At 42.5% G+C, this 15455-nt stretch overlaps 2 protein-coding genes and 1 non-coding gene across 13 annotated transcripts in view; all 3 read right to left on the reverse strand.

The window, feature by feature from the left end:
• N4BP2L1 (NEDD4 binding protein 2 like 1) overlaps positions 1-15243 on the reverse strand; it is a 30124-nt gene extending 14881 nt beyond the window's left edge. For 2 of the 5 annotated variants that reach the window (XM_074378034.1, XM_074378038.1), the window contains exon 1: positions 9934-15243. In XM_074378034.1, the coding sequence (XP_074234135.1) occupies positions 9934-10202 (269 nt within the window). In that variant the 5' untranslated portion in view covers positions 10203-15243. The remainder of the gene's footprint in view (positions 1-9933) is intronic. The other 3 variants (XM_074378033.1, XM_074378035.1, XM_074378037.1) reach the window with 3 other exon arrangements.
• Positions 1-15455, reverse strand: part of LOC105066223 (NEDD4-binding protein 2-like 2) — an 88711-nt gene that overhangs the window by 8368 nt on the left and 64888 nt on the right. For all 7 annotated transcript variants that reach the window (XR_012511646.1, XR_012511645.1, XR_012511647.1 and 4 more), the window contains one exon: positions 15250-15450. The gene's annotated coding sequence lies outside the window, so the exon portion shown is untranslated. The remainder of the gene's footprint in view (positions 1-15249; positions 15451-15455) is intronic.
• On the reverse strand, positions 3181-3313 carry LOC123615844 (small nucleolar RNA SNORA16B/SNORA16A family). Its single transcript, XR_006723661.1, has one exon. It is a non-coding gene; the product is annotated as a small nucleolar RNA SNORA16B/SNORA16A family (small nucleolar RNA).

The raw sequence follows: 15455 nt of genomic DNA on the forward strand, positions 1-15455 counted from the left end.
ATAGAACTGAGAGCCTAGAAACAAGCCCTCACATATGCAGTCAACTAATACTTGACAAATAAATCAAGAATGCCCAATGGAGAAACAGTCTCTTTAATAAAGTGTTTAATAAAGAAATAATCAACAAAATGAAAAGGCAACCTATCAAATGGGAGAAAATATTTCCAAATCATGTATCTGATAAGGGATTAATATCTAAAATATATAAAGAACTCATACAACTCATTAGCAAACAACAAACAATCCAATTTTAAAATGGGCAGAGGATCTGAATAGACCTTTTTCCACAGAAGACATATAAATGGCAAACAGGAACCTGAAAAGGTACTCAATATCACTAATTACTAGGGAAATGCAAATCAAAACCACAATGAAACCCTCCTACACTGTTGGTGGGAATGTAGTTTGCTGCAGCCATTACAGAAAACAATATAGAGATTCCTTAGAAGACTAAAAACAGACTTACCGTATGATCCAGCAATCCCACTCTTGGGCATATATCAAAAGGGAACCTTAATTCAAAAAGATACATGCACCCCAGCGTCCACAGCAGAACTATTTACAATAGCCAAGACATGGAAACCACCTACATGTCCATCAACAGATGACTGGATAAAGAAGTTGTGGTATAATTATACAATGGAATACTACTCAGCTATAAAAAATAATGAAATAATGCCATTTGCAGCAACATGGATGGACCTGGAGATTGTCATTCTAAGTGAAGTAAGCCAGAAAGAGAAAGAAAAATACCGTATGATATCACTTATATGTGGAATTTAAAAAAAGACAAATGAACTTATTTACAAAACAGAAACAGACTCACAGACATGGAAAACAAACTTATGGTTACCAGGGGCGAAAGGGGGTGGAAAGGAATAAATTGGGAGTTTGAGATTTGCAGATACTAACTAATATATATAAAATAGATAAACAACAAGTTCATACTGTATAGAACAGGTAACTATATTCAATATCTTGTAGTAACTTATGGTGAAAAAGAATATGAAAACAAATATACATATGTTCATTTATGACTGAAGCATTATGCTGTACACTAGAAATGAACACAACATTGTAAACTGACTATACTTCAATAAAAATAGATATATATAAAACTTAAAATTTTTTTAAATAAAATATAAAGAAGGGAAAAAAAGAAACCGTGAGCTATCACCTCACACCTGTTAGAATGGCTATCATCAAGAAGAGATTAATGACGACGTGGAGAAAAGGAAACACTTGTGCACTGTTGGTGGGAATGTAAATTAGTGCAGCCACTGTGGAAAGCAGAATGAAGTTTTCTCAAGAAATTAAAAATAGAACTACCATAAAATCCAGTAATCCCACTTCTGCTTATACATCCAAAGGAAATGAAAACAGGACCTAGAAGAGATATCTGCACTCCCAAGTTCATTGAAGCACTGCTCACAATAGTCAAGATATGAAAACAACCTAAGAGCCTGTCAATGGATACATGGGCAAATGTGGGAAATATATACAATGGAATATTATTCTGCCATGAGAAAGAAGGAAATCCTGCCATTTGTGACAACATTGATGGGTCTTGAGGGCATTATGCTAAGTGAAATAAATCAGACAGAGAAAGACATATACTGTATGATCTCACTTACATGTGGAATCTAAAGAAGTCAAACTCATAGAAATAGAGTAGAGCGGTGGTTACCAAGTGCTGAGGGGTGCGGGAAATGGGGAAGTGTTGATCAAAGGGTACAAATGTCATAATTATAAGGTAAGTCTGGGGAGCTAGTGTACAGCATGGTGATTATAGTTAATACTGTATTATATACTTGAAAGTTGCTAAGAGAATATATCTTAAATGTTCTCACCACAAAAAAGGAGTGTTTCATTATGCAACACAATGGAGGTGGTGGCTAACACCACAGTGGTAACCATTTTTCAGTACAGAAGTGTATCAACACATTGTACACCTTATACTTACACAATGTGTCAGTTACACCTCAATCAAGCTAGAAAAAAGAAAAAAAAGATCAGTGAGTGGTACAGCTGGATTAAAACTCAGGCTTCTGGCCTCAGAGCTATACACTAAATCACTGTGATAGAGTGCTGAAAAATAGACAAACCACATTTATCCTTTTCTCTAATGACACTGAGGTTGTTTGCAATTTTATCATGAACAACTTTCAATGAACATCATTGTGTCAATCTCCCTGTGCAAACGTAGAGCGTCTTCTGAGGATCTATACCTCAAGTGGAAGAGCTATGGAATCCTTTTTGTTTGTTTTTATGAAAGGACAGAGCAGAGCAGATGTTGTTTACAACTTCCTTTACTTCAAAAAAAAATTTTCTCTCTGATAGAATACATGTTCCATGAAGGCAGGGATTTTTCTCTTTGGTTCACTGTTCTATTCTAAGCATCAGAAGAATGTCAGGTACAGGCAAATTAATCGATAAATATTTGGTAAATGTATGAATGGTTCTGTTGCTTTAATTATGAAAACTTTGTATAGGGTCCCAAACTGTGTGAGGAGAATTTCTATTTACTCATCTTTATACATTGAGAATTTTACCCAAACCTCAGATTTACCCCCAAACACGACTGGGAGAGAGGACTTTCCTCGGATTCCAGCACTTCCTCTGGATGTTATTAGAATTCTCCTCGAAGACTTTAAGCTGGGAGGTGGGAAACAGGTTCGGTGACCAAACAACCTGAGGAGAATGGGGAGGGAGCCACAGCTGTAAACACCTTGGGACAGTGTCCCCTGCGGCCTGGGGTGGCCTGACCTTCTTGGTGCTGCCAACCACCATGCCAAGGCTAGCCCTGCCCCTGGAGAGACAGACCTCAACCATCACCAGCCCCACGGATACCACTAAGCCACAGCGGCTACTGGGACTCCAGTGAAGGGCTCCCAGGCCGTCCTACTGCTCACTCTTGCCCTCATCCCTTACCCCTCACAGCAGGGCATGTTTATGGGATCCAAAACCAGACTCATAGTTAGCCCTCAAGTGACAATGTGGCCCCACTGCACACATCTACAGAAATCCCTTCAGTATCTTGCACGTGAACAGTGCCCTTCTGGAGAATCCAGCAATGCCACAGGTTTCCCCGATGTTTGTGTTTTGCTGGTCACTCCAGCCATGCTCAGAAGAGGGGAAGGAATCAGAAGCACACACCCACCTCAGCATTAACTTGTTTTCGGCTGTGTTTTCCCAAAATGTCATAAATCACTTACAGACAACAGGACAGTGGCCATACAAGAAAACTGTCACTTTGGGTTCTTTTTTGACTGCTGCTTATTATGGGAAAGCAGCTGTACCTCTGATACTTATTTTTAAATCTCTTTTTAGGGATAACTATTGGGTGAAGGAGACGGCACATCAAACATTTTCACACGTAAAACACGGGAATGGTTTTCTTATGAACTGAATTGAAGAGAACATTGGAGCATTTGGAGAGAGTGGCTCCACTCCTTTATTCCTCTTGTCTGTTCTCCACAGCCTATTCATTCTTTCACATTTTCTCTTTATGTGAATGATCTCCTTTTTGGTTTTGCTGTTCACTCAAGACCCATGCTGATTCTGAGCTAACTCTTAGGAAGCTTCTGGCATGAACAAATCCATCAAACGTTTAGGCCTACTATGTGCCAGGCCTTCCTTTAGGGGCTGAACCAAATAAAGTTCCTGATCTTGTGGAGCTTACATCCCATCTCATGAAGCGCACCTTTTCATAAGCGAAATAGATAATAAACAAGTAAGTATATGCCAGGCCGTGCTGGTGCAAGGAAGAAAGGTGAGTCAAAGCACAGGGCAAAGACGGCGGGGGAGGTGCTACTCTAGAGAGCAGGGAAGGCCCCTCAGACCCTTTTCCTTATATCCTGGAAGAGTGTGGGAAGGGATGGTGAGACATCCCAGTAATACAATCTTACTTCAGTAGGACTCCCTAATCAGTGGATGTTTGTCCATGAACATCCCTGCTAAGGTGAGACCATTTTGTGCATCATGAAATCCCGAGTCTCAGAAGCAAATGTTTCATTCCTTGATCTTAACATCCTCATCTATAAAATAAAAACACTTCATGTTAGAATTACTATAAACATCCAGTAAGCCAGCAAATATACAGTGCCTGCACACAGTCCACACTCAGTACATACGGGCTTTCTTTTCCGTGTTACCTTTCTAGCAGGTGATTGTGAGCATATACTGCACTCCGTGTTCTTACTCTCTGGGAACATATACAGCATGTGTAATCCTCATTCATCCCAACCTGCAGAGAGAGGCACTGCAAGGACTCTCAGGGATGGGGAAAGGAGATTCAGGACCCATCTTACGAAAAATCACTAAAAATACAAAAAGCTAATAGCTTCCCCAAGTAGACCAAAATGGCTAAAACTCTGAGATGTTGCCTGCCTGATACTCTAGTTTCATACACCCAGACTTGGAATACTGCAAAGTTTCTATTTTGACCTTGCTTTTATTTATGAGAGCCCTGGCCTCATAAACAAAAACACCACGGTCCAGGACGGCAGACTCAGGAGCACTGGGGCACAAGTGCTCTGGGGTCTGACTACTCACAGTTAGTGGTCCTAACTGATCCCCTCTTCTCACTGCTTTCCATATTTCACCACATTTGGCTGTAAAGTACACCTTTGTCCCTATCTCTGTCTTACCATTACACTACATCAGGAAAGCATTCTTTCACCTCCTTGGAAAGCTCTAGTGCCAAGAAATAATGAAAAGGTACTTCTCTGGATGGAAAATTCCATGTTGTCCAGAGATATGAATGCAGAGAAAAGAGAGCTGTCAGCAGGCATCCTTTGAGCCGACCGAATCCATGTTACATTCTTTATGGTTCCAAAGCAAACTAGAATGTTGCAAAAGATGCAACATGTCCTGGAGTCTGATTCCCATACTGTTCTTTGACACATAAAGATTTTTAAAAATTCCAGGAATTTGCTTAAGGTTGACAACTTTTAATTTTTCAAATAAAGACTTTAAAATATTTTTAAAAAGGAAAGACTACCTACTCCTATTGCCATTTCATTTCATCTCAAAAGGATGATTTAGTGGTATAACTATGCAAGGGAATATAATTCAGTCACAAAGCAATGAGGTTATGACACATGTTACAACATGGATGAACCTTGAAAACATTAAGCTAAGTGAAATAAACTAGACACAAAAGGACAAATACTGTATGATGCCACTTGAGCTATCTAGAGTAGTCAAATACAGAGACAGAAGTAGATCAAAGGTCACCAGGGGCTCAGGGGAGGGAGGAAGGGGAGGGTATTGCTTAATGGGTACAGAGTTTCTGTTTGCAGTGATAAAATTCTTTTGAAAAAGACAGTGGTGATGGTTGCACAGTATCAGGCAATTAATGACACTGAATTGTACACTTTATAAATGGTTAAAATGGCCCCAAATTGGGGGATATTTTCACACATACACACAACACAGAAGAAAGCACGGAGGTAAACAGACACCCACAGATGTCTCCACTGAGGTAGGAGATAAGGACAGGTACAGATCCAAGCGAGTTTATGAGTTCAGCTGTGAAAACAGAAATAGTTCTGCATCACCTGCGGAGAGTGAGAGTCTTGAGATTGGAATCTTACTTCTTCTGTCAGCTCTGTACTCCTCTTACCCAGTGTTTAACGTTCTCCATGATCTAGTCCTGGGTTTACCTACCCAACACATCACTACTATGAACAATCCACCCCAGTTAAGCCATGCTCCTCACTAGCCTAGGAGAACATCCAGCTCTTTCTCATCTCCATCTCCTTACTCATGCTGCCAGGCCTTTTCCACTGTTCAGCCACACCCTCCTGGTCTTCAAGGCCAGCTCCACATGGAGATTATCTCTTCCCTAATTATCTTACCTTCCTAACTATCCTCAGTGACTCCCCTGGCCTTGAACACCACCAGCACACAAGACACCATTCCCCGTGAGACTTTACTTACCCACAGTAGCATACTGGTTATTGTCTTCCATTTGTTAGTCTTGCATAGGCTCCTGCTCTTAATCTTATTTCCCATATACCTTACTGAACAAGCACTAACAGTCTTACGAGTACTCAGTGAATTCTACTATTGTTGATTAGTGAATAATTAATAATAGTTGGTATTACATAGCCCACGTATTCTACAGTGCTTACACATACATAATCACAGGATCATTGTTTACCACAGTATCTTAAATCCTCACAATAAACTAACCAATGGAATATTAGCTCCATTTTAATGAAAAAGAACTTGTGGTGTTGAAGAATCAAGTGACCTATGCCAGTTCATGTGCTAATTAATAAAAATTAATAATTAATAAAATATTTAATAATTAAACAATTAATAGCAATAAGTAATGAAAATCAATCTCCTAACAGATTAAAAAGGCTTCCTAGTATGTCCAACTAAGAATAAACCCAGAGAAGCCTTTTTATATATAAAATGACATATTTATTTGGTTATTTAATAAATGCTTTGTCACACACCTGGGTCTATCTACCCAAATTATTTAATAAAACTATTTTCAACTTTAAATAGCTTTAAAAATTTAACACGTATAAAAAATTTTTTTAATTAAAAAAGTTAATGCATAATATATATTTGTTAGAGAAAAATGAAAAAATAAGCCACAGGTAAAAGTTTATAATCACACTGCCTTAAAGTCAACAACTGTCAACAACTTTCCACACATTTGTTTATAAGTATATGCAGATCCCTTTCTTTGAACACAAAATGGGATTTTGTGTATATACTGGCATGTAAAATGTGCATCTATGTTCCCATTAATGACTCATAACTTATAAGCCAGTCCTCTATTTCTGTATGTTTAATTAAGTTGGCTCACATTGTTTCTAACATATAAAAAACTACAACGCACATTCCTCTGTCTTCATGCACTTGTCCAGCTATTGTCTTAGAATGAATTCCTGAGAGTAGGACTTACAGGTCAATGGTAAGAACCTGTTTTTGAAATGTTTTTTAAATGAAATTGAGATGGTAAAACAGAGTTAGGGTGCACGCTGATTTTTCGGTACTCTGATGTACTTTAAAAATTTTAAACCAAATAAAACTCCAACTGTTATTTTTCAATATGTACAAAGAATTTAAATAGATGGTTTCTACATTCCAGCCCTTTCAAACTATGAAAACATACAGATGAAAAGCATAGAAATCCAATGTTGATTTGGAAGATCAGACATATCCTAATTTCAAAAACATTTTTATTTATTTAATCAAATGAAAGATAAAAGTTAAGCAGAAAAAAGAGGAACCCGGATATGTAAAAATGGATCTCCACCAATTTTTAAAAGAAAAAAGTTTTATTTTTCTGATCCAAGAAATACATGCTCATTATAGAAAATTTGGAAAATACATAGAAGAATGAAAATACGAATTTCCCAGAATCCAACGATACATAAGATAGCCTTACAGTTTTACTATTTTCTTACACGTGTATTTTTTTTTTGCCATCCTCCTTCTCTTCCCCACCTGAGCTCCCCACAAAAGTGGGGAAGGCAGCTCCTTGATGGCCACAGCCTGTGAATTCCTCCACACCTTTCATCTTCACTGCAGGCCTCCTTCCTTGCTGAGCCGTGGATTGTTTGCTTGCCACTTCCCAGATTTCTACGCAAATACATAACCCACCCGGAGGCAAGGCCAAGGTCCTCTGCTCCCAGAACTGCCGATGCCCAGCCTATCAGGAGAACTCACAGTGTCAACTCCACTTCAGAGCCAGACTTCTCCCCAGGAACATTCTGAAGATTACTTCAGCTGACCAACATCTTGGGCAGTAACTAATGCCTCTAAAATTTATATAGCACTTTAAAGTTTCACAGGTTCTCTCACACATGTTTAATTCTCACAAGAGCCCTCTGAAGTAGATAGAGCAGATATCCCCATTTAACAGGAAGGAAACTGAGGTGCAGAGGAACTGAGATCATAGCTAGTCAGTAGCAGAGCTTGGATCTGAAGCCATAAATTGACTCTGGGGTCAGAGTTCTTTACCTAGCCAGTAATAACAAAACATTTTTAAGTCCTACAACTGGAAATTAAGAGCTAGAAAGATCGTCAATAAGTCTTCTAACCTAATCACTTCTTAGCATTCACATGAAAGGAAAGTAAGTCCCAGAAAAGGTGGGTGATTGCCCAAAGTCACCAACTATTCTGTAATGAAGAGGATCTAAAGGCACATCTTCGGACTCCCATGCCAGTGCTCACTCCAGTCGTCCCTAGGGAGGTGTTCTTTAATAAGCTGGTCTCTCATCCGGTGTCTTCCATTTAGCCAAATGTCAATCAGGAATTAAAATCCTAGAAGTGCAGAGTGTTAGAGCCAGAAGGGACCTTAAAGACCACCCAGGCCATCCCACTCACTTTACAAATGAGAAAAGTGAGGTCCAAAACCCATGAATTCTGCAGTTCAATTCTCTGCACTTCCGCTCATCACTTCACTTCCCTTCTGAGTAGTTATAAACAAAATCTGTCCAAAGACGTTTTCTTCCTTCTTGGACACTCTGTGTGATAGGTCACAGATCAGGAAGCCAAAGTGAAACTGAACAGGATTTGATTTCAGAAGACACTTAGTTGGTAAGAGATGTACCCACCATGACCGTATCACAAAATAACCAGTTCCACTGGATTCTAAGCAGGCTCCCCTAGTCTCCACCCAGAGAGAAGACCTATTGATTTGCTAGAGGCTTCTACTCCACAAATCAGTCACTAATTCTGATTAAAACTGGCAGCACATCACCATAGCTGTCACTGTTTCCTAACCCCAAAGGACCCAGACCCTCCTCCCAGTCTTTGGGTACCAATCAAATCCACTTCTGAATGTGTGCTACCTTGGTTCTTCTTCTATGGTTCCACCGTTCTACAGCCATTCTCCTGGTTTTACAGCCAGCCTTATCTCTCTGGTGAGGTGGAAAGCTCTTTGAGGGCAAAGGTCCACTTCTAATGACACCTACTCCTGCCAGACACTGTGCTTGGCAGGACAGCATACAGGGCCCCTACCTTCAAGAAACTTACAGAAGGATAAACAAAACCATGTGCAAACCAAGTGAAGCCACACGGGTATAAACGAGGAAGCCGAGGAGGAGCCGGGAGAGCGAGCATCAACCAGTGGGGTAGCTGCCGGGTCAGCTAACAGACCTGAGTCTTAAAGGGCTGGGGGAATCATTCAGGGCAAGGGTGGCAGAGGGCAGGCTAGGCAGGCAAGCCAGGCAGGCGGGCCAGAGTCAGCAAAGGCAAGGAGAGAAACAGTTCAACGCTGCAGGAACAAGTGCAGGGCAGAAGTCGGAGTTGAGGCTGCAGCTGCGGGCCTAGCAAGGTGGCCCCAGCAACAAGCCCGCATAATTTTGCTCTGACCCGGTTCGGAGGCCGATGACGCAATTCACGAGTAAATGAATTTGCGCTCCCGTAGCCAGGCTGTGTCAATGACGGCCTGCGGCGACCGCGCGACCCCCTCCCCCAGGCACCTGTGCACTTTCTCAGCCAAAGCACACGCAGGGCTGCCTCAACTGGCCCGGCCCCCGACCCCAGGCCCCCGTTTCTCCGCTCCCGTTTAAAACGCCTGTTGACGCACCGTGGCGGGTGTCTGCGCGCCAGCGGTCGGCCCGGCGGTTTTCTCTGCAGTCGCCACCGGGCTTTCTTGAAGAAGACTCCCCGCGGGCCCCCGACCCCGGGCAAGGGGCGAAGGCTCCCCAGCCCGGCTGGCGCAGGGGCCGCGCGGGGGCCGGTGCCATCTGCGGCTCGCGCCAGGCGCAGTGCCTAGAGCCGTCTTCCCGCGAGGGCGCAGCATGGGAACCAACGGGACGGGCCGCCCGCAGCTCGGGCCCGCGGCTCGGGCGGGACCGGGCGGCCCGGCTGCCCCGCGGCAGGCTCGGGCCGGGGCCGGGGCCGGGTGAGGGGCTCGCTCGGCCCTGTCCGAGCGCGGCGCCCGGGTGCCGTCATTACCTGGCCAGTGTAGTTTTCCCGGAGCCCGGGAGGCCTCGCAGGAGGTAGAGGTGTTTCCGAAAGCTGTGGCGGCGCAGAGGTGTCCCACGCGGGGGCGGCGGGGCCGGCGGCCGAGGCGGCTGCTGCTGCTGCTGCCGGAGGCTCAGCCTCCCAAAGGATTCAAGAAAACTCTCCTCCATTGGGTGGGGGCTGGTCGCAAGAGCCCTGGGTTCCCTTTCCTGGAGCCAGGGTCCTGGCCAAAGCTGTTGTTTTTGTGGCTCTCCGGCCATGTGATAGATGGAGGGGCGGGCGCTCGGAGCCCAGCCCCTCCTTCCCACCCGCCCGAACCGCGCTGCGTGGGAGGGGGCGTCCCTACCTGGAAAGCTGGGGACTATGGGAGACTGACAGCAGGGAAAACCTTGGTGACGCGACCCCTGCTCTCCGCCCTACTCCCTGGCCTCCCTTCGCCCTGAGGGGAGAGGGCTGGCCCAGCGGGACACTGGACATTTCCCCCGGCTGCCCGCTTGGAAGGCAGGCCCGCCGCAAAAGCCCTCCCTCACCCCACCGCCCACTGGCCTAGACCTTGAAAGTGAAATAGTTTTAGTTGACGATAAAAGAATGTGAACAGCATTTTGAATAGTAACAGTAAAGGCTCATTGTCTCCCCCAGTTTGTGAGCATCAATATCTGGCTGGTGTCCCAACGGCTACCACCACTCTCCCAGGGCCTGTATCTTTTTTTTTTTTTTAATCTTTATCAGCCTGCCAAAAATATTCTTAGAAAGCTTTGTTGCCTCTACATAACTTTAAATCTCTTCTTCAGAAAAAAATCACCCCTTAAAACTAATCCTGATTTATGCACAGCAGCATAAACTAGGCCTCCTGAGAAGGGCGGGCTACTCCCCAAGTTCATATTCTGCTGCCACCTGAAAAGACACGGTCTCTCCGGGAACTATTTGAGGCCCCCCCCCCCCCGGGAAAGAAGCAGCCTTCTGATACTATAGATAAATATCCAGAATTAAATTCTAAGTTCCAGGAACTGGTGAGTGCCAGTTGGTTATCACCATAATACTCTCCAATATTTCACACTCAAGAGTGTGATAGAGTGATCCTATTTTGTAAACTAAAATTTAAGATGCATGGACTGAAAGAGACAAAATTTAAAAATTTTTAAATTAAAGCAATTTCCTTCTAAAATGAAACCTAGAGATTTCACAACGAGCTTTGGGAGGGACTGTCCAAGTAGGGAGGGGCTCTGTGCTAATAATTTTACTTCCTCTTAGGATTAGGGGTGGGGATGAGCGGGCAGGGAGATGAGCTGCTTACTCTTGAAAATCTCTTCCCAGCATTGCAGGAAGGATTCACAGAACTACTGAGAACCACTGGAATTTCAAAAGCTTCTCTAAATATTAGGGGAAACCATAAACAATGGAGAATATATATAATCATAAAATAATGATGCTTACAATGTATGTATCCTATCATACTTCTTACAAGAACATTCTTGCCCAGCCTCAAATACTACTTTTTTCAATCTAGACTTGCACTGTCTAATACAGGAGCCACTAGCCACATGTGGCTCCTGAGCACTTGAAATGTGGCTGGTCCAAACTGAGATTAAAATACATACTGAATTTTGAAGGTTCAGTATGAAAAAAAAAAGTGTAAAATATCTCAATCGTTTTTATATTGATTACATGTTGAAGTGATAATATGTTAAGTGTATTGGGTTCAAATATTACTAAAATTAATTTCACCTGCTTCTTTTTGCTTTTTTAATGTGGCTAGTAGAAAAGTCTAAATTACATATATGACTAACATATTTCTGTTGGACAGTGCCCCATGAGACTTCTGTCCATTTCAATTTCCTTCCATAGAGGGCGTCTTGAGCAGCGCGGGACAGGGCAGCAGGAAGACAGAGCTTTGGAGGCTAGAAGTTTTGGCACACGGATTCTCTAGCGCCTATGGCAGCTGGAGCAACCTAGTGGGTGCTAGGAAATATGAGTGTGTTGTTCAGAAGAGAGGTCTGAGCTGGAGACAAAGCTTTGGAAATCCTTGCCCTGTGAGTAGATAGAGAATAGAGCAGACAGCTGAAGAGGGGGCTTGGGGACAGCATTTGAGGACTATGCCTTTGAGGTGAATCTACTGAAGAAGAGTGTGAGAGACAGAACTCTAATATAGTGTGTGGAGCCCCAGAGAGGGAGAACTCAAGGATAAAATAGTTGGCAGTACCTTAAAGTGACCCTATACACTTCTCCTTTCTCTTAGCTCCCAAGATTTGACTAGTCATCAAACTCTATGTCCCCCTATTTCTCAGAACCACACTGTTGAAAGCTATCTGTTTGTGTATCTGTTTCCTCCCACTAGACTGTAAGTTCAAGGGCAAGGACATTGTTGCCCTTGTTATCCCAAGATCTAACACAGTGCTGACATTTAGGAGGTGCTCAATAATTGTATGTGGACCAGAACTGCTTTCTCAGTAGATAAGTCTGAGCTAGGGATTTACAAAAGATTAAGACTGAACGAAGATAGTAATGACTTCAGCTAAGGAGTAATGTAAACAGAGTCAGTGACCATACTGACAGATCTGAAAGCCACCTTGCTGTTAGCTGCATTCAGATCCTTACTGGTCTTATCTAGGTGGCAGCCTCCAGAGGAGAGCCACCCCCATATCAGAGGATCCCTGTGATAACACTCCTTCACGCCCTCAGTTCATTCAACCAGCTCTTTAGCTCTAGGGTTCTGTTCCATTTCTCTAGAATGTGATGACCAGTACAATCTCACTTTGCTGCACTAGAAACCATTACCATGATGGACATAAAGAAAATAATCTTGGAAGTCATTTTTGGTAAATGATAAAACATTCAATATTTCTCTAATTATTACTATGGAATGTGGAAAAAAGGAGGTGCACAGGAAGAGCTAGAGAAAAGCAGGAATTTAACCCTCAAATCTACAGTTCCAAATACGCCAGGATTTGGAATGCTCAATTATAAATCAGCCCTAGGTTCCTCCCCTGGAGATGCCAAGATAGCAGAAAATCTGAAAGCAAGATGAAGCTTCCAAAGCAGCCTAACCAAAGACCCTTTAACATTGTAGAACCACTTAAAATATATAGGTAGAAGCTTTCCAATCCTCTCTAATCCTATGTCCTTTCTTCCCCTACCAAAAACTTTTTTCTGATTTTTTTTACTTAAAAGTGTAAGTCTTCTATACATTCTTATTCACCTTGTTGCATATAAGACATGACTTGAAAGGAGAGGAAAGCATCCATCTTCACCTGCTCACTGTTTCTATGGTGGACTCCTGGATACTCCAGCACCTCTAGCTTGCACCTTCTGCCACAGTCTGCACTATCTGGCCATTCAGAGGTAGGACCTTGTTGTCCTCTCTTCCTAACACTGCTTCTACCTAGCTCTTCCCTCATCCTTCCCCTAGAAGCCTGACAGAAGCTGCAGGAAACTGGAGGAGGTTAGGGAGAGGGAAGGGGACAAGGGAAGAACAGTCATACCGAGTATGTCTGCTTGGCTGAATTGAGACGGGAAATGCTCAGGACTCTGGTAGCCTGGGATAAGTCTGCCAATGCAGAAATGTCCTCTGGACAATCCTAATTTTGTTCATTCTACCCTGCACTGCCTCTACCGCCTACATTCCATCCCTCACTCTTCTGGGTCTCACACTTCTCCCCCAAGACAAGGACCATATCATCTATTTCCACAGCATCTAGTATTTTCCACTGTGCACAGGAGTACTTGACGATTATAACCTTTGAGGAGGAAACATAGGAGGTGGGGACAGTAGTCTCAATCCATTTTTTCTAAAGCTCCATTCTGGAAGTTAGGGCAAAGTAATAAAGGCTGGTGCTGGGAAAGCTAGGGGCATTCTGGAACCTGAATATAAGCCTGGGTGGACAGTCAGGTGGTATGCATCAGTGCAGCACAAAGGAGTCTCAGAACTGATCACTACCCTGTTAAATATTTATAATACTACCCTTACTTATAGCCATGGTGGTATGGTCTCTAACATATTCACTAGAAATCCATAAATGTTGCTGTCGATGGCCCCTAAGAAAGCAAAGATTTGCCAGATGCCAGAGTCTGCTCCCCAGCCACCTGTGCCTTAACCCTACCGCTGATCAGCTCTTCCCTGAAGTCATTCCATCCTAGGTCAAAGGCAGGTCCAGGTTCACAATGGCTCCAGGAGCCTGAACAGAGAGCAAGACCCTTGGGGAGTTCAATCAAACACTGAAGACCATGGTCTCCATCTGGAAGAGACTTAGTTTAGTAGAAAGATAAACTGAAACTGTATGAAATGAAAGGAAATAAGGAAAACATTGAGATGTTTTAAAATAAAGCACTCATTTCCCAATAAAGACGGCAGATGGAACACAAATACTTAACTTCCACCCCCTCACTGAAACCCCACTGAAATGTAAAGGATTTTTTGGGGTGGTGGGGTTATTATTATTTTTAAGTATAAACTGTAAGAAAAGAGAAAAGTTCACAGCAACAAATTTTGAAAACTGGAAAACAAAGGCCCAGTGTTAATTTGGAAAACAAAATCCAAATTATAGAAAGCCAAGAAGCAATAAAATTTACCCTAAATAACCCCTAAAGTTTCAGGAACTGGAAGATTTAGGGCTGGAGATGGGATTTTACACAGGAAGGTCAGTTGAAAGTTTGTTTAAGAAACAAACATCTACATAGTCAGGCAGCTGCCTGCCCACTAAGGAAGCCTGGAGATTTATTCCCTGGAGAAGATAAAACAGGATGAGGAGAAGGTTGTAAATGCCTACATGCTGAATAGTGAGTAATCTTTCATATTTGAAGTTTGTTAAGTACAATTAAACTAAAGTCTACTAATAAAAAAGATAATAGTTACATAGAATACAGTGCAAGTCCCACAATCCCTAACCAGAATCTTTGAGGTCAGATATGTTTTAGAATTTGGAAAGTTCTGAGTGGGGTCTAGGGCAGCCCCTGGTAATTAAACACATTAATATTTCTGCAGTGAAATGTCTGAATAGCCACACCAAGTGGGATAAAAAGGAAGTAAAATCAGCCTCTCTGTTTGGGTCAAGTTTTGCTGTCAACTTAGTTTTAATGCCAAACATTTAAGAAACAAAACAAAACAAAAATAACTATTGGTTTTCAGAGTGTTTTGGACTTTAGAATTCTAGAAATGGAATTGTGGCCCCATACTTGGATATAGGGCCTACCCTTCTATTATGATGCAATTTTTAAAATAAGCTACTCAAGTTTTCTGTGCCTTATTTTCTTCATAAAATAAAGTATGGCAAATATCTTCAAAATTATAGAATAGAATGTTCAAGTTGTTACCTCTTTTGTTGAGTTTTTTTTTTTATTAGTATTCGGGTAACTGATCAAGAATGGTTGAACAGATTATTCAAACCAATTTTGGTATCCAACGAGTATATCACTGTAGATGATCCTCTAGGTTGGCACTGAGCACTCTTTCTGGATGAGTACGATCTTCAACAGCACCAGAGACGGAGAATTCAACTACAAACAAACACAAGCCTGGA

This window comes from Camelus bactrianus, chromosome 14, assembly GCF_048773025.1.
Source record: "Camelus bactrianus isolate YW-2024 breed Bactrian camel chromosome 14, ASM4877302v1, whole genome shotgun sequence".
Classification (NCBI taxonomy): domain Eukaryota; kingdom Metazoa; phylum Chordata; class Mammalia; order Artiodactyla; family Camelidae; genus Camelus; species Camelus bactrianus.